Source organism: Oncorhynchus mykiss, chromosome 9, assembly GCF_057628025.1.
Source record: "Oncorhynchus mykiss isolate SJ-2025 chromosome 9, ASM5762802v1, whole genome shotgun sequence".
NCBI lineage: Eukaryota > Metazoa > Chordata > Actinopteri > Salmoniformes > Salmonidae > Oncorhynchus > Oncorhynchus mykiss.
Genome location: NC_143030.1, coordinates 64686581 through 64710080, shown reverse-complemented (window position 1 = coordinate 64710080; position 23500 = coordinate 64686581). Strand labels below are relative to the sequence as shown.

Here is a 23500-nt window from a genome sequence, read left to right as displayed (position 1 = left end):
CCGCCTGTCCAACATCACTACTCTGGACGGCTCTGACTTAGAATGGACAACTACAAATACCTAGGTGTCTGGTTAGACTATAAACTCTCCTTCCAGACCCACATCAAACATCTCCAATCCAAAGTTAAATCTAGAATTGGCTTCCTATTTCGCAACAAAGCATCCTTCACTCATGCTGCCAAACATACCCTTGTAAAACTGACCATCCTACCGATCCCCGACTTCGGCGATGTCATTTACAAAATAGCCCCCAATACCCTACTCAACAAATTGGATGCAGTCTATCACAGTGCCATCCGTTTAGTCACCAAAGCCCCATATACCACCCACCATTGCGACCTGTACACTCTCGTTGGCTGGCCCTCGCTTCATACTCATCGCCAAACCCACTGGCTCCATGCCATCTACAAGACCCTGCTAGGTAAAGTCCCCCCTTCTCTCAGCTCGCTGGTCACCATAGCATCACCCACCTGTAGCACGCGCTCCAGCAAGTATATATATATATATCTCTCTGGTCACCCCTAAAACCAATTCTTCCTTTGGCCGCCTCTCCTTCCAGTTCTCTGCTGCCAATGACTGGAACGAATTACAAAAATCTCAAACTGGAAACACTTCTCCCTCACTAGCTTTAAGCACCAGCTGTCAGAGCAGCTCACAGATTACTGCACCTGTACATAGCCCATCTATAATTTAGCCCAAACAACTACCTCTTTCCCTACTGTATTTATTTATTTTGCTCCTTTGCACCCCATTATTTGTATTTCTACTTTGCACATTCTTCCACTGCAAATCTACCATTCCAGTGTTTTACTTGCTATATTGTATTTACTTTGCCACCATGGCCTTTTTTTTGCCATATTTTTTTCTATATGGGGGGGGTCGTGTCCCCTCCGCCCCCCCTGGGATTTCCGCATATGCCCCTACCTACATGTACAAATTGTCTTGACTAACCTGTAACCTGCACATGACTCGGTACCGGTACCCCCGTATAGCCTCATTATTGTTATTTTATGGTGTTACTTTAGTTTATTTAGTAAATATTTTCTTAACTGCATTGTTGGTTAAGTGAACATTTCACGGTAAGGTCTATTCGGCGCATGTGACAAATACAATGTGATTTGATATCTGGCTCATTGTTCTATCTGTGCTTATGGTTATGGCTAGAAGGGATCCAGCATGTCAAATTAACGTCAACAGTACATTGTTTTGGCTAACCATAACCTAGTTATCCTAACACGATAATTATCCTAACGATGTCAATTTCTCCTAACGTGTTACGAAAAGTAAAATCTGACGTTAATTTGACAAAAGCTGGATCCCGTCTAGCCTTCACCAGTGCTTATGGTTAATGAGGCTGGCCGCGGGTTTCCACAGACCAGCCCAGCCCAGTCAACATTGGCAAGATAGTAAAAATTAATGAAAACCAATATTTTATTTTTGGTCTTCATTTAATGTTAGGCATAATGTTAGCAGTGTGGTTATATTATATATAAAGCATGTTTAACGGTAATGTTTAAGTAAAAATAGATATTTGATTGTGTATACTTAGCCTTATTAACCTTTATGGCAGCACGCTAAGCTTTTTTTAGTTATAATATTTACCTAACGTTACCTAGCTAGTTTTGCAAACGTTAACTTAGCTAGCGTCTAGTCAGTGTATGCGATAGAAACATGGCCATAACAACGAAAACTGACGATTACATTTTCTTTTACCGGATAATTACTTTTGATGCAACCGTAGCAAATGTGTTTTTCTAGCTAGCTCATTGTTCTATATTTGCCCATAATGTACAACAACTGCCATTACTGCGGCAAGCGAAAAACAGGAAACAGTCATTTTCAGAAGGTCCTGCTATTTGACCCCGCGCAAGAGAAGGAAAAGCCCATTGGACAAGTTCAGGTAGGTCCCTCCCCGTTTTGTTCAGTTTGCTACGGTTGTTCTTAAACAGTACGTGTGTTCCGTTGCGAGACTTGAATACGCCGATGGTTCAGCCACTTGGTAGTTAGTTATCGTTAATCAAATTGAGCAAAATTATGTAGTAAAGTATAAACTTACCATAGTCATGTCGGTGAAGAAGTTTGAATGAGGTCCCAGGCGGTGATTCTCGGATGAACGTGTACGCGTATCGGACAGTTCTTCCACTTTGACGTATAGCACGAAATGCAGTGGAAATTGTGGGTTGGATCATTTTGCGTGGCCTGGTGCCCTGGTTGAGCGGAGTCTGGTAATTTAGACCATTCCATTGGTCCTTAATCTCCTGGGGCACTGGGCCATGCAAAACGAACTATCAGTAAGGATGACGCCACTTCCTGTCATTCCTGCCAACGGAAGTAGTTAATTGAGCAAAATGGCAACCCCTTATGTTGAAGATCAATCTGGTAAGGCTGGCTCAAGTCAGACATCCAGTTAAATATTGGTGAAGTTTGAGAATGAACACACAGTTTAGCATGAATAACCCGTAGCTACCCCAGAAAAGTAACCCCACGAAGTTCGTTTTGTGGAGTAAACAAATTGAACCAGCGCGACGTATTCTGTGCTGGCTAACCAGTTACTAGCTAAAACACAACACACTACACTAGCGCTAGATAGCTAGCGTATTAGCTAATATTTCTAGTTAGCTAGTAGCTATCTCTGTGTTAACAAACTAGTTCGATATGATACCTGATTATGTTGGCTAGCCAAGATGGGGGCAAAATGTGTTTGTTAGATAACTAACTAGTAGTACTAGCAGCAGCAAGTGGCTAATTTGAAATACATTAACTAGCAAAGACGCTAGGTAGCTAGTTTACGCTTATAAATAATGGGTAATTCCATGGTAACAGAGTGATGCCGAAACTCATTTTTTTTACTTTAAAATGTATGTCAAACAAAAACAAATGGTTGCTAAGTTAATTAAATCACACAACTATGCACAAGGACTACTTTGAAAATGTTCCCCTTTTTATTTACAAGAACACCTTTTAACGTTACTTGAAGAACCGTGCAGATACTACATTTGTTAACAGTATGAAGGCACAAACAGTACAAACCGTTATTCTGTTATCAAACTTTTGATATGCACTGTTAAAGTAAATGTGTTTTGGTAAAATGTATGGTGGAAATGTTTAAAAGTAATCCTTGTTCATAGAGTTGTATGGTTTGTTTAACTTTGGTTTTTGATAGAAGTAGTCCTTGTGCATAGATCCTCTTAAGGATCGACCCCTTTTTTGTAAATTTTCTTCTAAAATTACATACCCAAATCAAACTGCCTGTAGCTCAGGCCCGGAAGAAAGGATATGCATATTCTTGGTATCATTTGAAAGGAAACACTTTGACGTTTGTGGAAATGTGAAATGAATGTAGGAGAATATAACACATTAGACCTGGTAAAAGATAATACAAAGAAAAAAACAGTGTTGTTTTGTTTTTGTTTTTTTGTACCATCTTTGAAATGCAAGAGAAAGGAAATAATGTATTATTCCAGCCCAGGTGCAATTTAGATTGTATGTGCAAAGTTTCAGACTGATTCAATGAACCATTGCATTTCTGTTTTGTATCAAGACTGCCCAAATGTGCCTAGTTTGTTTATTAATAGCTTTAAATGTTCAAAATTGTGTACTCTCCTCAAACAATGGCATGCTATTCTTTCACTGTAATAGCTACTGTAAATTGGACAGTGCAGTTAGATTAACAATAGTTTAAGCTTTCTGCCAATATCAGATATGTCTATGTCCTGGGAAATGTTCTTGTTACTTACAACCTCATGCTAATCGCATTAGCCTACTTGAGATGTCACTCTGTTACTGTGGAATTGCCCCCTATTAACATACAGTAGCTAGATGGCTTGACAAATGTACACGGGCTAGCTAGCTAACGTTACCTATTTAATAACGACTATAAAACATACATTTCTATTAAATTGTTCTCGGTACTGTTCATGCTACTGCTGATGCAAACGTGGCAAATCGAGAGCTTTGGACTATAAGGTTCTATCTGCAAAAAAAATTATTGATAATTGGCTTCAAAGTTCTGGACCCTCATTGATTTGATGGTGTCAGTTATCAGTGAACTTAACAATGTGAATCGGGGTATTTAGACTACTATATAGGTAGAGAACATTGAACAGAACAGGGCTATGTCATTAACTCAATTTTGACAAATGCAGATTGAACCTTATAGTTCCTAACTCTCAAAATGCACTGTAGTATAGTGAGTAGTGTATTGTTGTAACATACACACAGAGCAATGTTTTAGCAAGCAAGAGTCTACCAGCTGAACAAAACATTAGTTCAAAATAAATGCATTGTTTTCAGTGAATGTATAATATTTGCTCATGTTTGCTCCTCCTGTTATAGGGAAATACATTGCTGCTACACAGCGACCTGATGGAACCTGGAGGAAGCCTCGTAGAGTGAAGGATGGTTATACCCCTCAGGAAGAGGTCCCTGTGTAAGTAATGCTTCCTAACAAAGTTACAGTACCAGTCAAAAGTTTGGACACACCTACTCATTCAAGGTTTCTACTTTATTTTTACTATTTTCTACATTGTAGAATAATAGTGAAGAAAAAACTATGAAATAACACATGGAATCATGTAGTAACCAAAAAAGTGTTTTAACAAATACATATTTTAGATTTTTCAAAGTAGCCACCCTTTGCCTTGATGACAGCTGTTGCGAAGTGAATTTCAGTAATGTTATGACTGTTATTGATCGAATAAACTAACTACGTTTAATTGTCGCCCAATTTAAATTAATCATTTAACAATTAACTCATTAGGAATTTGGGGCACCCAGGAAGAGTTGTTTAACGGGTTACCATCTCCTGAATTAAACTCTAAAGATATATACAGTTGAAGTCGGAAGTTTACATACACTTAGGTTGGAGTCATTAAAACTTGTTTTTAAACCACTCCACACATTTCTTGTTAGCAAACTATAGTTTTTGCAAGTCAGTTAAGGCGCCTACTTTGTGCATGACACAAGCAATTTTTCCAACAATTGTTTACAGACAGATTATTTCACTTATAATTCACTGTATCACAACTCCAGTGGGTCAGAAGTTTACATACACTAAGTGGATTGTGCCTTTAAACAGCTTGGAAAATTCCAGAAAATGATGTCATGGCTTTAGAAGCTTCTGATGCAGTGGGGCAATAAAGTATTTAGTAAGCCACCAATTGTGCAAGTTCTCCCACTTAAAAAGATGAGAGAGGCCTGTAATTTCCATCATAGGTACACTTCAACTATGACAGACAAAATGAGCAAAAAAATCCAGAAAATCACTTTGTAGGATTTTTTATGAATTTATTTGCAGATTATGGTGGAAAATAAGTATTTGATCAATAACAAAAGTTTATCTCAATACTTTGTTATATACCCTTTGTTGGCAATGACAAAGGTCAAACGTTTTCTGTAAGTCTTCACAAGGTTTTCACACACTGTTGCTGGTATTTTGGCCCATTCCTCCATGCAGATCTCCTCTAGAGCAGTGATGTTTTGGGGCTGTTGCTGGGCAACACGGACTTTCAACTCCCTCCAAAGGTTTTCTATGGGGTTGAGATCTGGAGACTGGCTAGGCCACTCCTGGACCTTGAAATGCTTCTTACAAAGCCACTCCTTCGTTGCCCGGGCGGTGTGTTTGGGATCATTGTCATGCTGAAAGACCCAGCCACGTTTCATCTTCAATGCCCTTGCTGATGGAAGGAGGTTTTCACTCAACATCTCACGATACATGGCCCCATTCATTCTTTCTTTTACACGGATCAGTCGTCCTGGTCCCTTTGCAGAAAAACAGCCCCAAAGCATGATGTTTCCACCCCCATGCTTCACAGTATGTATGGTGTTCTTTGGATGCAACTCAGCATTCTTTGTCCTCCAAACACGACGAGTTGAGTTTTTACCAAAAAGTTATATTTTGGTTTCATCTGATCATATGACATTCTCCCAATCTTCTTCTGGATCATCCAAATGCTCTCTAGCAAACTTCAGACGGGCCTGGACATGTACTGGCTTAAGCAGGGGGACACGTCTGGCACTGCAGGATTTGAGTCCCTGGCAGCATAGTGTGTTACTGATGGTAGGCTTTGTTACTTTGATCCCAGCTCTCTGCAGGTCATTCACTAGGTCCCCCCATGTGGTTCTGGGATTTTTGCTCACCGTTCTTGTGATCATTTTGACCCCACGGTGTGAGATCTTGCGTGGAGCCCCAGATCGAGGGAGATTATCAGTGGTCTTGTATGTCTTCCATTTCCTAATAATTGCTCCCACAGTTGATTTCTTCAAACCAAGCTGCTTACCTATTGCAGATTCAGTCTTCCCAGCCTGGTTCAGGTCTACAATTTTGTTTCTGGTGTCCTTTGACAGCTCTTTGGTCTTGGCCATAGTGGAGTTTGGAGTGTGACTGTTTGAGGTTGTGGACAGGTGTCTTTTATACTGATAACAAGTTCAAACAGGTGCCATTTATACAGGTAACGAGTGGAGGACAGAGACTCTTAACTTCTTGTGACTCTCAAACCCGGATCCGGGAGCGTAATCAACGCCTCAAACTAATTAGCATAACGCAGCGGATATAAATCTTCCTAGAAAATCATCCTATTCATGAAAATCACAAATGAAATATATTGAGACACAGCTTAGCCTTTTGTTAATCACACTGTCATCTCAGATTTTCAAAATATGCTTTACAGCCAACGCTAGACAAGCATTTGTGTAAGTTTATCATGGCATAATGCTATGCTAGGCTCTGCTGGCAGCAGGCAACATTTTCACGAAAATAAGAAAAGCAATCAAATTAAATTATTTACCTTTGAAGAACTTCGGATGTTTTCACTCAGGAGACTCCCAGTTAGATAGCAAATGTTCCTTTTTTCCAAAAATATTATTTTTGTAGCCGAAATAGCTCCCGTTTGTTTTTCACGTTTGGCTGAGAAGTCGACTGGAAAATGCGGTCACTACAACGGCAAACTTTTTTCCAAATTAGCTCCATAATATCGACAGAAACATGGCAAACGTTGTTTAGAATGAATCCTCAAGGTGTTTTTCACATATCTATTCGATAATATATCCATCGGGACAATTGGTTTCTCATAAGAAGCGATTGGAAAAATGGCTACCTCAGTACTTTACGCAAGATTTTCTGCGGGAGCCATCATGTGACCACTTGCTCAATGTGGTCCCTTACGAATATTCTTCAACATAAATGCGTATAAAGACGTCATAATGCTGTAGACACCTTGGGGAATACGTAGAAAGCGTAAGCTCATTCGTAGCCCATTCACAGCCATATAAGGAGTCATTGGCATGAAGCGGTTTCAAAAAATGCGGCACTTCCTGATTGGATTTTTATCTGTGTTTCGCCTGTAGCATCAGTTCTGTTGCACTCACAGACAATATCTTTGCAGTTTTGGAAACGTCAGTGTTTTCTATCCAAAGCTGTCAATTATATGCATAGTCGAGCATCTTGTCATGACAAAATATCCTGTTTAAAACGGAAACGTTTTTTATCCAAAAATGTAAATACTGCCCCCTAGTCGCAAAAGGTTAAATAAGAAGTTACAGGTCTGTGAGAGCCAGAAATCTTGCTTGTTTGTAGGTGACCAAATACTTATTTTCCACCATAATTTGCAAATAAATTCATTCAAAATCCTACAATGTGATTTTCTGGATTTTTTTTCTAATTTTGTCTGTCATAGTTAGTGTACCTATGATGAAAATTACAGGCCTCTCTCATCTTTTTAAGTGGGAGAACTTGCACAATTGGTGGCTGACTAACTACTTTTTTGCCCCACTGTAGGCTAATTGACATCATTTAAGTCAATTGGAGATGTAGATGTATTTCAAGGCCGACCTTCAAACTTAGTGCCTCTTTGCTTGACATCATGGGAAAATCAAAAGAAATCAGCCAAGACCTCAGAAAAAAATTGTAGACCTCTACAAGTCTAGTTCATCCTTGGGAGCAATTTCCAAATGCCTGAAGGTACCACATTCATCTGTACAAACAATAGAACACAAGTATAAACACCATGGGACCACACAGCCATCATACCGCTCAGGAAGGAGACGCATTCTGTATCCTAGAGATGAACGTACTTCAGTGCGAAAATTGCAAATCAATCCCAGAACAACAGCAAAGGACCTTGTGAAGATGCTGGAGGAAACGGGTACAAAAGTATCTATGTCCACAGTAAAACGAGTCCTATATCGACATAACCTGAAAGGCCTCTCAGCAAGGAAGATGCCAATGCTCCAACACCGCCATAAAAAAGCCAGACTACGGTTTGCAACTGCACATGGGGACAAAGATCGTACTTTTCTGGTCTGATGAAACAAAAATAGAACTGTTTGGCCTTAATGACCATTGTTATGTTTGGAGGAACATGGGTGAGGCTTGCAATCCGAAGGACACCATCCCAACCGTGAAGCACCGGGGTGGCAGTATCATGTTGTGGGGGTGCTTTGCTGAAGGAGGGACTGGTGCACTTCACAAAATAGATGGCATCATGAGGTAGGAAAATGATGTGGATATATTGAAGCAGCATCTCAAGACATCAGTCAGGAAGATAAAGCTTGGTCGCAAATGGGTCTTCCAAATGGACAGTGACCCCATGCATACTTCCAAAGTTGTGGAAAAATGGCTTAACTTCTTGATCCTACTTGAGACACAGACGTCTCAAGTAGGCACCTGGAAATGCAAATGCGCTACGCTAAATGCTAAATGTACTCGTTAAAACTCAAACGTTCATTAAAATACACATGCAGGGTATTGAATTAAAGCTACACTCGTTGTGAATCTAGCTTTCGGTGAAAGCATGAGAAGCTATTATCTGATAGCATGCAACACCCCAAAATGCCTGAAGGCGACGTAAACAAAATAATTAGCGTAGCCGGCGCTACACAAAAACGCAGAAATAAAATATAAAACATTCATTACCTTTGATGATATTCTTTGTTGGCACTCCTATATGTCCCATAAACATCACAAATTGGTCTTTTTCACGATTAAATCCGTCCATGAATGCCCAAAATATCCATTTGTATAGCCTGTCTGCTTCACGAAAAAAGCTCTCTTCCAACACGCAACGTCATTTTTAAAAATGATATAAGTTGCCTATATTCTTTGACAAAACACTTCAACCTACTTTTGTAACCCAACTTTAGGTATTTGTAAACGTTAATAAGCGATCAAATTGATCACTGGGCGATCTGTATTCAATAGCAGCTACTCAAGAAAACAATGTCCATTTTTCAATCTTCCAAAATCGATTGAGGTAGGCTGGATGGAATGACGGATCTATTGGTAATGTCTCAAAGGATTTTTGTCAATGAAGATGACGTTTTTGGCGACATCGTGTGGAAGCTGTAGGAATTGCATCCGTGTCCATATTAAATTTGGTTTCCTTTAAACATTCCATGAAAGGAGCGCATGGATACTTTTTTCAGCTTTCAGTGACAAGTTTTTCTTGCGCTTTTCGATGAAACACACGCTCTGTTATAGTCACAGCCGTGATTTAACCAGTTTTAGAAACTTCAGAGTGTTTTCTATCCACACATACTAATCATATGCATATACTATATTCCTGGCATGAGTAGCAGGACGCTGAAATGTTGCGCGATTTTTAACAGAATGTTCGAAAAAGGAGGGGGTAGGATGAAGAGGTTAGGACAACAAAGTCAAGGTATTGGAGTGGCCATCACAAAGACCTCAATCTTATAGAGAATTTGTGGGCAGAACTGAAAAATAGTGTCCGAGCAAGGAGGCCTTTACAAACTTGACTCAGTTACACTACCTCTGTCAGGAGGAATGGCCAAAATTCACCCAACTTATTGTGGGAAGATTGTAGAAGGCTACCTGAAACATTTGACCCAAGTTAAACAATTTAAAGGCAATGCTACAAAATACTGAGTTTAAATAGATTTGGCTAAGGTGTATGTAAACTTCCGACTTCAACTGTAGATAACTCTTACATCAATAACAGTCACTTATTAATCATTATCTCATATCAGTCTCATTCTGAACATCACAGACCTCTTGAATCCGCAAGAACCCCAGCCTTTTCTGGTTATTCAGTTCTACTCAAATGTATTTATTTATTTACTAACTAAATAATAACACCAAATACACATACAGACTTACATGAGACAAATGTCCGTAGTGGACTGACAAGATTTGACTGCTTGTTACACATATGGAGAGGGAGGGGTAGATGAAGAGAGGGAGAGTCAAACTTATCGTACATTTACGAACTACCCTCGAAGTAATAATAATGCTTTGCTCACGAACTGCCTCCCATTTGGGTAATAAATGCAATGTAATTAATTACGTGTCTTTGTTCGTCGTCTCTCTGTTGGAACCAACCAATCCTTCTATGAGGGAGGGGCTGCATGGGTGTAACGCTCTGGTTGTCCACCAGAGGTCACAATCTGCTTAGTAGTTCCGGCTTGTAGTGGTTGTTTCGGATGCACCAATGATTGTCTGAGATGGGGTGTAATCTTTCCTTTCTCAGGTAAATTGTCAAGTTCTAGATCCTTTACATGCACAGCTGCAGACTGTTAAATGTTCTGGTCAGACTGTCAAATGTTCTGGTCTAGTCATTATCTTCATTTGTTTCAGAGTTTCTAACCATTTCAACGTGTGGCCAACTCTCCACGCTTTTCTGGTCTGATAGGTGAGGTTATCTTCTCACCTCGTGTTGAGACTAAGAGTTTAAACCATTTGTATCGTTCAGCTCACGCTGTCCGTCTGCTGCTCTCATGTTAATTCTTAGCGAGTCCCTTTAAGCACTCTGGTCAGAAAGGTGCTTCCATCACACTGACACTCTCTACCTCATCAGGGGCTTGGCTTAGTTAATGTTCAACGGACATGAAAAACCATTATCTCATTAGAAAACCAAAATCACATTAGCATCTTAACGAACAGTTTCGTCATTCATCATATTCTATTATCATATTGGATGGCTAGAATGTCCTTCCTAAGTTATAGTATTTGGTTCATACCATTTTTAATAACATCACAAAATAATAAACAATGTGACAGGATTATTCTTTAGATCCCCATGGACCATTCTTAACATTACTATCTAATCTAATAAATGTTGTTCCAAAGTTCATTCTTTGGGTGTTATATTTTTGGGCGGCAAAATGTCTCTGTAACAAAGGAATTCCTTTCCCAATACTGAGGAGCGAAGGGAGAGATTCCCCTCCTGCCTAATTTATGACTGAGTGATAAGGTTTCAAACCCCCCCCCCCCCCCCTTCTGTGGGTAAGAGGGTCTGGTTGTGGTCAGCTATTTACCAAGCTGATCTGAGGCCTTTGATCCTCGACCAGGGGAGTCATGACACAGCTTTGCACACTCTTGGCATTCTCTCAACCAGCTTCACATGTAATGCATTTCCAACAGTCTTGAAGGAGTTCCCACATATGCTGAGCACTTGTTGGCTACTTTTCCTTTACTCTGCAGTCCAACTCATCCCAAACCATCTCAATTGTGTTGAGGTCAGGTGATTGTGGAGGCCAGGTCATCTGATGCAGCAAACCAGATGGGATGGCGTATTGCTGGAGAATGCTGTGGTAGCCATGCTGGTTAAGTGTGCCTTGAATTCTAAATAAATCACTGACAGTGTCACCAGCAAAGCATCATCACACCTCCTCCTCACTTCACGGATGGAAACACACTTGCTGAGATCATCCGTTAACCTGCTCTGCGTCTCACAAAGTCACAGCAGTTGGAACCAAAAATCTCAAATTAGGTCTCATCAGACTAAAGGACAGATTAACACCAGTCTAATGTCCATTGTTTGTGTTTTCTGGCCCAAGCAAGTCTCTTCTTATTATTGGTGTTCTTTAGTAGTGGTTTCTTTGCAGCAATTCAACCATGAAGGCCTGATTCACACAGTCTCTTCTGAACAGTTTATGTGGAGGTGTCTGTTACTTGAACTCTGTGAAGCATTTACTTGGGATGCAATTTCTGAGGCTGGTAACTGTAATGAATTTATCCTCTGCAGCAGCAAAGGGAAGCACAGCCGCGAGCTGCCCAGTGACACGAGCCTACCAAACGAGCTAAATCTCTTCTATGCTCGCTTTGAGGCAAGCAACACTGAGGCATGCATGAGAGCATCAGCTCTTCCGGACGACTGTGTGATCATGCTCTCTGTAGCCGACGTGAGTAAGACCTTTTAAACAGGTCAACATTCACAAGGCTGCAGGGCCAGACGGATTACCAGAACGTGTGCTCAGGGCATGTGCTGACCAACTGGCAGGTGTCTTCACAGACATTTTCAACATTTCCCTGAGCAGACCACCATAGTCCCTGTGCCCAAGAACACGAAGGCAACCTGCCTAAATGACTACAGACCCATAGCACTCACGTCCGTAGCCATTAAGTGCTTTGAAAGGCTGGTAATGGCTCACATCAACACCATTATCCCAGAAACCATATACCCACTCCAATTTGCATACCGCCCAAACAGATCCACAGATGATGCAATCTCTTGTACTCCACACTGCCCTTTCCCACCTGGACAAAAGGAACACCTACGTGAGAATGCTATTTATTGACTACAGCTCAGCGTTCAACACCATAGTATCCTCAAAGCTCATAACTAAGCTAAGGATCCTGGGACTAAACACCTCCCTCTGCAACTGGATCCTGGACTTCCTGACGGGCTGCCCCCAGGTGGTGAGGGTAGGTAGCAACACATCTGCCACGCTGATCCTCAACACTGGAGCTCCACAGGGGTGCGTGCTCAGTCCCCTCCTGTATTCCCTGTTCACCCACGACTGCATGGCCAGGCACGACTCCAACACCATTATTACGTTTTCAGACGACACAACAGCCTGATCACCGACAACGACGAGACAGCCTATAGGGAGGAGGTCAGAGACCTGGCCGGGTGGTCCCAGAATAACAACCTATCCTTCAACGTAACCAAGACTAAGGAGATGATTGTGGAGTACAGGGAAAGGAGGACCGAGCACTCCCCCCATTCTCATCGACGGGGCTGTAGTGGAGCAGGTTGAGAGCTTCAAGTTCCTTGGTGTCCACATAAACAACAAACTAGAATTGTCCAAACATACCAAGACAGTCGTGAAGAGGGCACGACAAAGCCTATTCCCCCTCAGGAAACTAAAAAGATTTGGCATGGGTCCTCAGATCCTTTAAAAGGTTCTACAGCTGCAACATCGAGAGCATCCTGACTGGTTGCGTCACTGCCTGGTACGGCAATTGCTTGCTCTCTGACCGCAAGGCACTACAGAGGGTAGTGCGTACGGCCCAGTACATCACTGGGGCTAAGCTGCCTGCCATCCAGGACCTCTACACCAGGCGGGGTCAGAAGAAGGCCCTAAAAATTGTCAAAGACCCCAGCCACCCCAGTCATAGACTGTTCTCTCTACTACCGCATGGCAACCGGTACCGGAGTGCCAAGTCTAGGACAAAAAACTTCTCAATAGTTTTTATCCCCAAGCCATAAGACTCCTGAATTGGTAATCAAATGGCTACATGGACTATTTGCATTGTGTGCCCACCCAACCCCTCTTTTACACTGCTGCTACTCTGTTTATAATATATGCATAGTCACTTTAACCATATGTAAATACTACCTCAATCAGCCCGACTAACCAGTGCCTGTACTGTACTTTTTTACTGTTGTTTTTATTTATTTAGTTACCTATTGTTCACCTAATACCTTTTTTGCACAGTTGGTTAGGTAAGTAAGCATTTCACTGTAAAGTCTACACCTGTTGTATTTTAAATGCCACAAATTAACTTTTAACAAGGCACACCTGTTAATTGCAATGCATTCCAGGTGACTACCTCATGAAGCTGGTTGAGAGAATGCCAAGAGTGTGCAAAGCTGTCATCAAGGCAAAGGGTGGCTACTTTGAAGAATCTCAAATGTAAAATTCTACATGATTCCATATGTGCTATTTCATAGCTTTGATGTCTTCAGTATTATTCTGCAATGTAGAAAATAGTACAAATAAAGAAAAACCCTTGAACGAGTAGGTGTGTCCAAACTTTTGACTGGTTCTGTACCTCTCTCAAGTCATCCTTTTATATGGATTTTGTTAGAAGCCTTTGATGTAGATTGGTTGTTTCCTCATTTCCTCTTTGCTTTCAGCTACGAGAATAAATTTGTTAAGTTCTTCAAGGGCAAGCCCGATCTGCCACCAGGTATGAGCCCCGACAATGCGGCCCAGGCAAGGCAGCAGCAGGGGATCCCCGGCATTGCAGAGAACGAGACAGCTGGGCTCTCCAAGACAGCCAAGCGAAACATGAAACGCAAGGAAAAGCGCAAGCAGCAAGGCCCGGATAGCAATGTGGAATCACTAACAAATGCTGTTGAGACTATAACGTTTGCCGAGGACGGTAACAGTGTGACGCCTGCATCTAACCCAGCTGGAGCTACTAATGACCCTTCATCTGCAACAGCAGAAAAGGCCAAGAAGATCAAGAACATAAAAAAGAAGCTGAGGCAGGTTGAGGAGCTGCAGCAGAAACTGGACTCTGGGGAAATCAATCAAGCTACAAAAGAGCAGCAGGAGAAGCTTGGAAGGGCCAAAGCCTTACAGGACGAGTTACTGCAGCTTGAGGAGGATTCATGAGATAGAAAATGTTGTAAAAATGGGCAGCAAACCAGTTGTGGAAGTTAGACTGTTCAAAAATACAAACACCCAGTTCTAAAAGAAATTGACATTTACAGCTGCGTTGATGAGCTTCCCTTGAACAGTTTCTGGATATTTGTTGATATCAGACAGCCAATGAACATGGCTTTTGGAATATCAAGTGTACATAAACCCAACACTTCACGTGTTATGTTGTTGACAATAAGTGATCATGCTTTTCCCACACTTTGTCCAAAACCAATTACCAAACAACAATGAGCCAGCCAGGTGTTTTCTCTTCATTTAAAATGTACTTTTAAAACAATTGAACTGATTCCTTATGCTTGGCTATGAACTTATTGGCCATTCAATTATAGTTGTAATAGCATTTATTTGTGTACTTAGTATGTTTGTGCATTTTGTATCTTTAAAAAAATAATCTTTATCTGTCAAGAATAGCATAAAATATTATATATTAGTTAGTTGCATTAAAGATACAAAACTCCCCTATTGAAAAGAATACCTGTTTGTTGACCCATCTCTGTACTGAAATTATACATATTTTCCCAATGATTGGATTACTTCAAATACAGTTTGAATTTGTGTACATAATGAAGAGGTTCATGGTTTACAACATTGTAAACAACTAATAATGTAAATCCCTGTGATTACAGGGGATAGAGAGGATTGTGCTGTTTTTTGATCTGATTTCGGCAATCAGATATGATTAAATGTTAGAATGTGATTCTGGTCCTCTTTGTAGGGATTCGGATTTGGTTATCCAATCTGACCTTTTAATCACGATTAAATGTCGTTTTTCAAAGGCGATTTGGATAGTTTTGATGCTGAAATTCTGGATTATCTTGATCTCACTGGAAGGGTGGTTCTAGAAAGGTGAATGGCACTACAACCAAGACATTTTAATGTAAACTGAACAAAAATATAAATGCAACATGTAAAGGGCCGGTCCCATGTTTCTTGAGCTGAAATAAAACATCTCAGAAATGTTCCATATGCACAAAAAGCTTATTTCTCTCTAATTTTGTGTACACATTTGTTTACATCCCTGTTAGTGAGCGTTTTATATTTTGTCAAGATAATCCATCCACCTGACAGGGTGCCATATCAAGAAGCTGATTAAACAGCATGACCATTACACAAGTGCACCTTGTGCTGGGGACATGAAAGGCCACTAAAATGTGCAGTTTTGTCACACAGCACAATGCCGGAGATGTCTCAAGTTTTGAGGGATCGTGCAATTGGCATGGTCACTGCAAGGAATGTCCACCAGAGCTGTTGCCAGAGAATTGAATGTTGATTTCTCGACCAATGTTGTTTTAGAGAATTTGGCAGTATGTCCAACCAGCCTCACAACCGCAGAACACTTGTAACCATGCCAGCCCAGGACCTCCACATCTGGCTACTTCACCTGGGGAATCATCAGAGGGGGTGCTGGGGACTATTTATGTTTGATTGGCTGGGCCTTGCTCTCCAGTGGGTGGGCCTGGCTCCCAAGATGATGGGCCTATGCCCTCCCAGGCCCACCCATAGATGTGCCCCTGCCCAGTCATGTGAAATCCATAGATTAGTGCCGAATTAAATTATTTAAAGTGACTGATTTCCTTATATGAACTGTAACTCAACAAAATCTTTGAAATTGTTGTGTTTATATTTTTGTTCAGTATAACTAAGGTGACAAGGTTTAAAAAGCTATTTTGCATCTGAAAACCAAAGGTAATGTTAAATTGGTTGTCTTAAAGTAATGTGGTCAGTTGTTATATTGAGAAGTGTCAAATAAATGCATGTACTTATGTGATATGCAGACAATTTTTAATCTAGGTACCTTTTATTAATATAGTTTACTCAGGTTGGGTTAAATGCGGAAGACACATTTCAGTTGAATGCATTCAGTTGTACAACTGACTAGCTATCCCACTTTCCCTGCTCATATCTGTTTCATTATGACAGTGTTGAAGTAGTACCATAGCCTGTCCAGTAGATGGCAAGGTGTAGGCCTGAAATGCCGGATTGTGTGATCTTGATATTGTGTTATCTGAATCAGAATGATCCTATCTGGTTATTTGCTGAAAAAACGTCTCAAAAACAGCTAGATCAATCTGATCTTGCATTGCAAAAACGAGGATTACAGAATCCAGATCATTCTGAACCAGATTAAACAATTTGAAAAACTTGCCCTGGTGACATCAAGAGGCAAAAATGTGACATTGACGTGTTAAGTTAATGGATCTTATATATAAGCATACTAATTAACGGTTGTCTCAGAATGGAAATGTGGTTAGTTGTTTTTCTCTCATAGGACAGTTGTAAAACTTTACATTACTGGAGGATTAGGTTTTTATCTCAGACTACATATTTATTTAGAGAAATGTAGAAAGAAACACAAATCTTGATTGAGCAACTTCAGTGATATATTTAGTAAATCCTTCACAGTCTTTCCCTAGTAGTGAATCACTGTTACATTGTTCATTAATTATGCAATATAAGGTGCATTGAATACACCATCTGTTTTGTAACCCTGTCTCAATTGTCATTTAAACTGACCAAGAATAGACCTTTAAAAGTTGTTAGTTATATTGACCTAATTATTTTGTGTTCCTCTGACGTGATCTAGGATATTAGTGGCAATTTAATTAGTTGACAGGGGATAGCTTTTGGGATAGTTGTAAGTTTCAGTGTAAGTGGGCTGTGTACTTTATGAGTTGCTGTCGGTGTCTGGAGTATTTATTTGCTCTAAACTAATCCAAGAATGCATTCCTCTGTTTTATTATGTGGTTGGAAACAAGTCCCAGTGGGCAGACAATGATATAAAACTATGTGAAACCATAAACTACCAGTTCCATAGAACGTTATGAGACCGGGACCAACAGAATGAAAATTATGAACTAGGCTTAGAAGACTCCTCTAGATGGATAAAATATACCTGAAATATTTATTGGATTATTTTTATTTTATTTATTATTTTATTGGATTTTATCGGATAGAGTTCTTAGTTTATTTTCATCACACTGTATCTCACTGAATAAATAAGAAATAGATACAGTACTTGAAAACATCAATATCTTAAAACGGATTATTAGATGGAGTACAGTCGTGGCCAAAAGTTTTGAGAATGACACAAATATTAATTTTCACTAAGTCTGCTGCCTCAGTGTCTTTAGATATTTTTGTCAGATGTTACTATGGAATACTGAAGTATAATTACAAGCATTTCATAAGTGTCAAAGGCTTTTATTGACAATTACATGAAGTAGATGCAAAGAGTCAATATTTGCAGTGTTGACCCTTCTTTTTCAAGACCTCTGCAATCCGCCCTGGCATGCTGTCAATTAACTTCTGTGCCACATCCTGACTGATGGCAGCCCATTCTTGCATAATTAATGCTTGGAGTTTGAAAAGCAACCCCACACATGAATGGTCTCAGGATGCTTCACTGTTGGCATGACACAGGACTGATGGTAGCGCTCACTTTGTCTTCTCCGGACAAGCTGTTTCCCGGATGCCCCAAACAATCGGAAAGGGGATTCATCAGAGAAAATGACTTTACTCCAGTCCTCAGCAGTCCAATCCCTGTACCTTTTGCAGAATGTCAGTCTTTCCCTGATGTTTTTCTGGAGAGAAGTGGCTTCTTTGCTTCCCTTTTTGACACCAGGCCATCCTCCAAAAGTCTTCGCCTCACTGTGCGTGCAGATGCACTCACACCTGCCTGCTGCCATTTCTGAGCAAGCTCTGTACTGGTGGTGCCCCGATCCCGCAGCTGAATCAACTTTAGGAGACGGTCCTGGCGCTTGCTGGACTTTCTTGGGTGCCCTGAAGCCTTCTTCAAAACAATTGAACCACTCTCCTTTAAGTTCTTGATGAGCCGATACATTTTTGATTTAGGTGCAATCTTACTGGCAGCAATATCCTTGCCTGTGAAGCGCTTTTTGTGCAAAGCAATGATGACGGCACGTGTTTCCTTGCAGTTAACCATGGTTGACAGAGGAAGAACAATGATTCCAAGCACCACCCTCCTTTTGAAGCTTCCAGTCTGTTATTCGAATTCAATCAGCATGACAGAGTGATCTCCAGCCTTGTCCTCGTCAACACTCACACCTGTGTTAACGAGAGAATCACTGACATGATGTCAGCTGGTCCTCTTGTGGCAGGGCTGAAATGTTTTTTGGGGGGATCCAGTTCATTTGCATGGCAAATTTGCATAACATTCTGGAGTATATGCAAATTGCCATCATACAAACTGAGGCAGCAGACTTTGGGAAACTTAATACTTGTGTCATTCTCAAAACTTTTGGCCACGACTGTACATGCTGTTTCTTGTCTCGCTGACAAGTGTCATCCATTGCCTTGAACAGGGAGGAACTAATGGAAACCATGGTAAGAATGTCCCATATAATAGATTATCAATGAGAACTGCTGCAATTCATTATTTACTAAACAGCCTGGTCTGAGCTTTAGCCAACTCCTCTTTGTGTTCGTTTGTTGTCATGCCAAACATGTACCTACTAATACTGTTAATGTTAGCATGTCTGCCAGTGCCACATCTCCTTAGGTCTATTTAAGGAACTATGGCTACCTGCACATCCCACTGAAGAATAGTATGAGTCAAGTTGATCATACTTAGGAAATGACAGGGGCACTGAGGTAACCACCAAAAATCACACTTCGTAGCATGTTCTCTCTTCTCTTGTGCTTTAGGCTGTCCTTCAGCTTGGCAGTTTTACATACTCAATATACTACAAATGTGTTTAACTATAAGAACCTTTGGAACCTTCCAGAAGGCAACTAACTTAGCTGTCTCAGCAACACTTAATAAGGCCACATTGGCAATGATGAAACAAACTTTGAGATCTCCTTCAATGACAAATCCCTCAAATATCAAGTCATGGGTGGGTCACTTTATTTATTCTCTTCCGGATTCATTGTTAGATAATCTTGACTTGGTGTGAGGCAAAAATATGCCCACACAATCAACTAAGGGTAAAAACAAAGCCTTGCCATAAATGTTTTAGCTTTACAACTATTTTTGACTGCTATATTTAACTAATGCCCATTTCCACAGGTTCTACTTGGTGTAAGATAATGCTGACCTACTGCATCTATAGCTACACCCCAGATATGGGTCTGGCAAAAACATGTGCGGCCCTGCGGTCTGTGTTTAGGTACTGAAGTAAGATGTCACCCCTGAATTTCTGGGAGGTGTTGTTTCTGTGAAGAGCAGACATCAAAGTCGTGTTTCATAACAATGATCTTGTCCAGTGCCATTCGACAGACCAGGTGAGAGTCAGTGCGCCATAGGCGTACAACTGTCACTGCAGTTTGGATGTGTGAAAGAAGGCTTTTCAGATCTCAACTGAAATGGCATGACATGAGTCTGATGTAGACGATCTGCTGTATATGCATCTGAATGTGATATCATCTGTATTTTCACCTGTCTGTAACAATCCTCTGTCATTAAGGGGAGTCAGGCATTGTCGCAATTGTAAATGAGAACTTGTTCTCAACTTGCCTACCTGGTTAAATAAAGGTGAAATAAAAAATTGTGCATTTTGATAAAGACAAGTAGTGGACAGAGGGGAAGTCTTCTGGCCATGAATTGAGGATTGTAGCAGCCCATGAGATTGGTCACGTCCTTGGCTTGGGTCACTCTCACAAGGCTCTAATGCGCCCCGTTTACCCTGGATACCATGCCAACTTCAAACTAAATCCTGATGTCATCTCTGGAATCCAAGCTCTCTGTGTTTAGGGCTGGATGATTATTTATTATGTTAATACAGATTGTGATCAATATCTGATAAAACATCAAATAATTCTGTAGTAAGACTTTGATTTCCTGTGGATGTTGTATGTACAGTTGAAGTCGGAAGTTTACATGCATCTTAGCCAAATACATTTAAACTCAGTTTTTCACAATTCCTGACATTTAATCCTAGTAAAAATTACCTGTTTTAGGTCATTTAGGATCACCACTTTATTTTAAGAATGTGAAATGTCAGTATAATAGTAGAGAGAATGATTTATTTCAGCTTTTATTTCTTTCATCACATTCCCAGTGGGTCAGAAGTTTACATACACTCAATTAGCATTTTGTAGCATTGCCTTTAAATTGTTTAACTTGGGTCAAATGTTTTGGGTAGCCTTCCACAAGCTTCCCACAATAAGTTGGGTGAATTTTGGCAATTCCTCCTGACAGAGCTGGTGTAACTGAGTCAGGTTTGTAGGCCTCCTTGCTCGCACACTATTTTTCAGTTCTGCCCACAAATTTTCTATAGGGGGGACATCAGGGCTTTGTGACGGCCACTCCAATACCTTGACTTTGTTGTCCTTAAGCCATTTTGCCACAACTTTGGAAGTATGCTTGGGGTCATGACCCATTTGCAACCAAGCTTTCACTTCCTGACTGATGTCTTGAGATGTTGCTTCAATATATCCACACCATTTTCCATCCTCAAGATGCCATCTATTTTGAGAAGTGCACCAGTCCCTCCTGCAGCAAAGCACCCCCATAAAATGATGCTGCCACCCCGGTGCTTCACGGTTGGGATGGTGTTTTTCGGATTGCAAGCCTCACCCTTGTTCCTCCAAACATAACAATGGTCATTATGGCCAAACAGTTCTATGTTTGTTTCATCAGACCAGAGGACATTTCTCCAAAAAGTACGATCTTTGTCCCCATGTGCAGTTGCAAACCGTAGTCTGGCTTTTTTATGGCGGATTTGGAGCAGTGGCTTCTTCCTTGCTGAGAGGCCTTTCAGGATATGTCGATATAGGACTCGGTTTACTGTGGATATAGATACTTTTGTACCTGTTTCCTCCAGCATCTTCACAAGTTCCTTTTCTGTTGTTCTGGGATTGATTTGAACTTTTTGCACCAAAGTACGTCCATCTCTAGGAGACAGAATGCGTCTCCTTCCTGAGCGGTATGATGGCTGTGTGGTCCCATGGTATTTATACATGTCTACTATTGTTTGTACTATTGTGGTGCCTTCAGACATTTGGAAATTGCTCCCAAGGATGAACTAGACTTGTGGAGGTCTACAATTTTCTTCTGAGGTCTTTTCTGCTGATTTATTTTGATTTTCCCATGATGTCAAGTAAAGAGGCACTGAGTTTGAAGGTCGTCCTTGAAATACATCCACAGGTACACCTCCAATTGACTCAAATGATTAGCCTATCAGAAGCTTCTAAAGCCATGACATAATTTTCTGGAATTTTCCAAGCTGTTTAAAGGCCCAGTCAACTTAGTGTATGTAATCTTCTGACCCACTGAAATTGTGATACAGTGAGATAATATGTCTGTAAACAATCTTTGGAAAAATGACTTGTGTCATGCACAAAGTAGATGTCCTAAACGACTAGCCAAAACTATAGTTTGTTAACAAGAAATATGTGGAGTGGTTTAAAAACAAGTGTTAGTATAGATGATAAAGACCCGTTCAAGACGTTATGTGTTTGAAACCTTTGCCTCTTCTGTTCTCCTTTAGGGAAGCCAGCCAATCGTCCCACAGTATACAGAAAGCCAAATCATCCAATCCTAGAGGCAGGTCCACCACATTCTTACAAAGGTACCATGGATGCAATTATGTTAGGTAGGTACCGTAAAGATTTTATCCCCATGTCTGTCATACAAAACACAATGTCAACTATATGTGAAACTGCAAAATAGCACAGCGCTTTCCTTTGGATATACAGTATTTACAAGTGGTTGTTTGTCTGATATTTATCCAACACCCAGGTCCTTTTTGCAAGACACACATCTTCAGCGGTTAGTATGTGTGGACAGTGTCTGACACTACTGGCTACAACACACCCATCCTGATCTCTGTGCTGTGGAAGGATCTACCAGGGAGCCTCAATGCAGCTGTTTACTCTTAAAGGACCAATAAGTCCCACTTCCTAAAAAGTTTACCTTTTTGCCCTGACTCACACTATTCCTAGCCTGGTCCCAAATCAGTTTGTGCTGTCTTGCCAACTTCGTTGTCATTACCAACATTGTTCTACCTATACATAAGAGTCGTCAGTCAATTCAGCCTTGTACTTTAACTGGAATAACAAAGTGATATTATTCAAGGTAAGGTGCAAATAAACAAACAATGTTTTGGGGATAATATGTGAACATGTAATATACCCTCTAGTCTAAACCATTTCAGAATGAGTGGAATGTAGCGACCAGATAATAGTTACCTTTCATTCTATTCCTTAGTGTTCTCAATATTGGCAGTTGCTGAAGCTGGGGCAATGGACTCCAGCATGCATCCAAAACCCATCTCTTCTCTGGGGCATCCTTCAACCTGAGAATGCTGCCTTCACATGGACAAACAGCCATCTATAAGTTTTCGAAGGTAACTAGTACTGGCGCAGCAACAATAACCAAGTTATGGATAAGGGCTACTCTCTCAGAGAGAGAGTGTTTTATTTGTACAGTAAGACCTCAACCTCCAGAACCAGACACTATAGCCTAGCCAGTATATCACCTAACCCTATGAGGTGAAATATAGTCACATTTAAGGATGTGTATTTATTTTGACAACAGAAGAGTGACAAATGTTTTATATACTATCTCTTGTGCAAGGAATGTACAATGTACATAATGTATCCCCCACATTGTATTTCACCCTCTTGTACACTGTGCATAAAACTGTTGGATTCTGGGTAAACTTTGAACATTGCTATACCAGATACATGATAGATCAGAAGTATGGTTTCTGAGGGATGGTAGAGAATGGTTTTTACATCAAAGTTAATGGTTATCTGTAGGAGTTAGATGGCTTTGGGAATGTTTAGGGGAGACAGGTGGAGACCTTAGAACCTAACAATTAACAATGTCACTGAGGGCAAAAAAAGAAACACTCACTGTCAACTGCGTTTTTTTTCAGCAAACTTAACGTGTAAATATTTGTAT

The 23500-nt window shown here is 40.6% G+C and overlaps 2 protein-coding genes across 3 annotated transcripts in view; one reads left to right on the top strand and one right to left on the bottom strand.

Moving 5' to 3' along the window:
* LOC110532541 (spermatogenesis-associated serine-rich protein 2) overlaps nt 1-2165 on the bottom strand; it is a 53874-nt gene extending 51709 nt beyond the window's left edge. Inside the window, exon 1 of the mRNA XM_090185011.1 lies at nt 2057-2165. The gene's annotated coding sequence lies outside the window, so the exon portion shown is untranslated. The remainder of the gene's footprint in view (nt 1-2056) is intronic.
* On the top strand, nt 933-16399 carry LOC110532539 (partner of Y14 and mago A). 2 transcript variants are annotated; one of them, XM_090185012.1, is made up of 4 exons: nt 933-1079; nt 1827-1900; nt 4336-4429; nt 14100-16399. In XM_090185012.1, exon 4 carries the CDS (start codon nt 14155-14157, stop codon nt 14581-14583), a length of 429 nt encoding a protein of 142 aa, XP_090041138.1. In that variant the 5' UTR covers nt 933-1079; nt 1827-1900; nt 4336-4429; nt 14100-14154; the 3' UTR covers nt 14584-16399. The 2 variants fall into 2 exon arrangements, with proteins under 2 accessions (XP_090041138.1, XP_021472200.1); XM_021616525.3 differs by lacking the exons at nt 933-1079; nt 1827-1900 and adding an exon at nt 1924-2379.
* Nucleotides 16400-23500: the final 7101 nt, after the last annotated feature.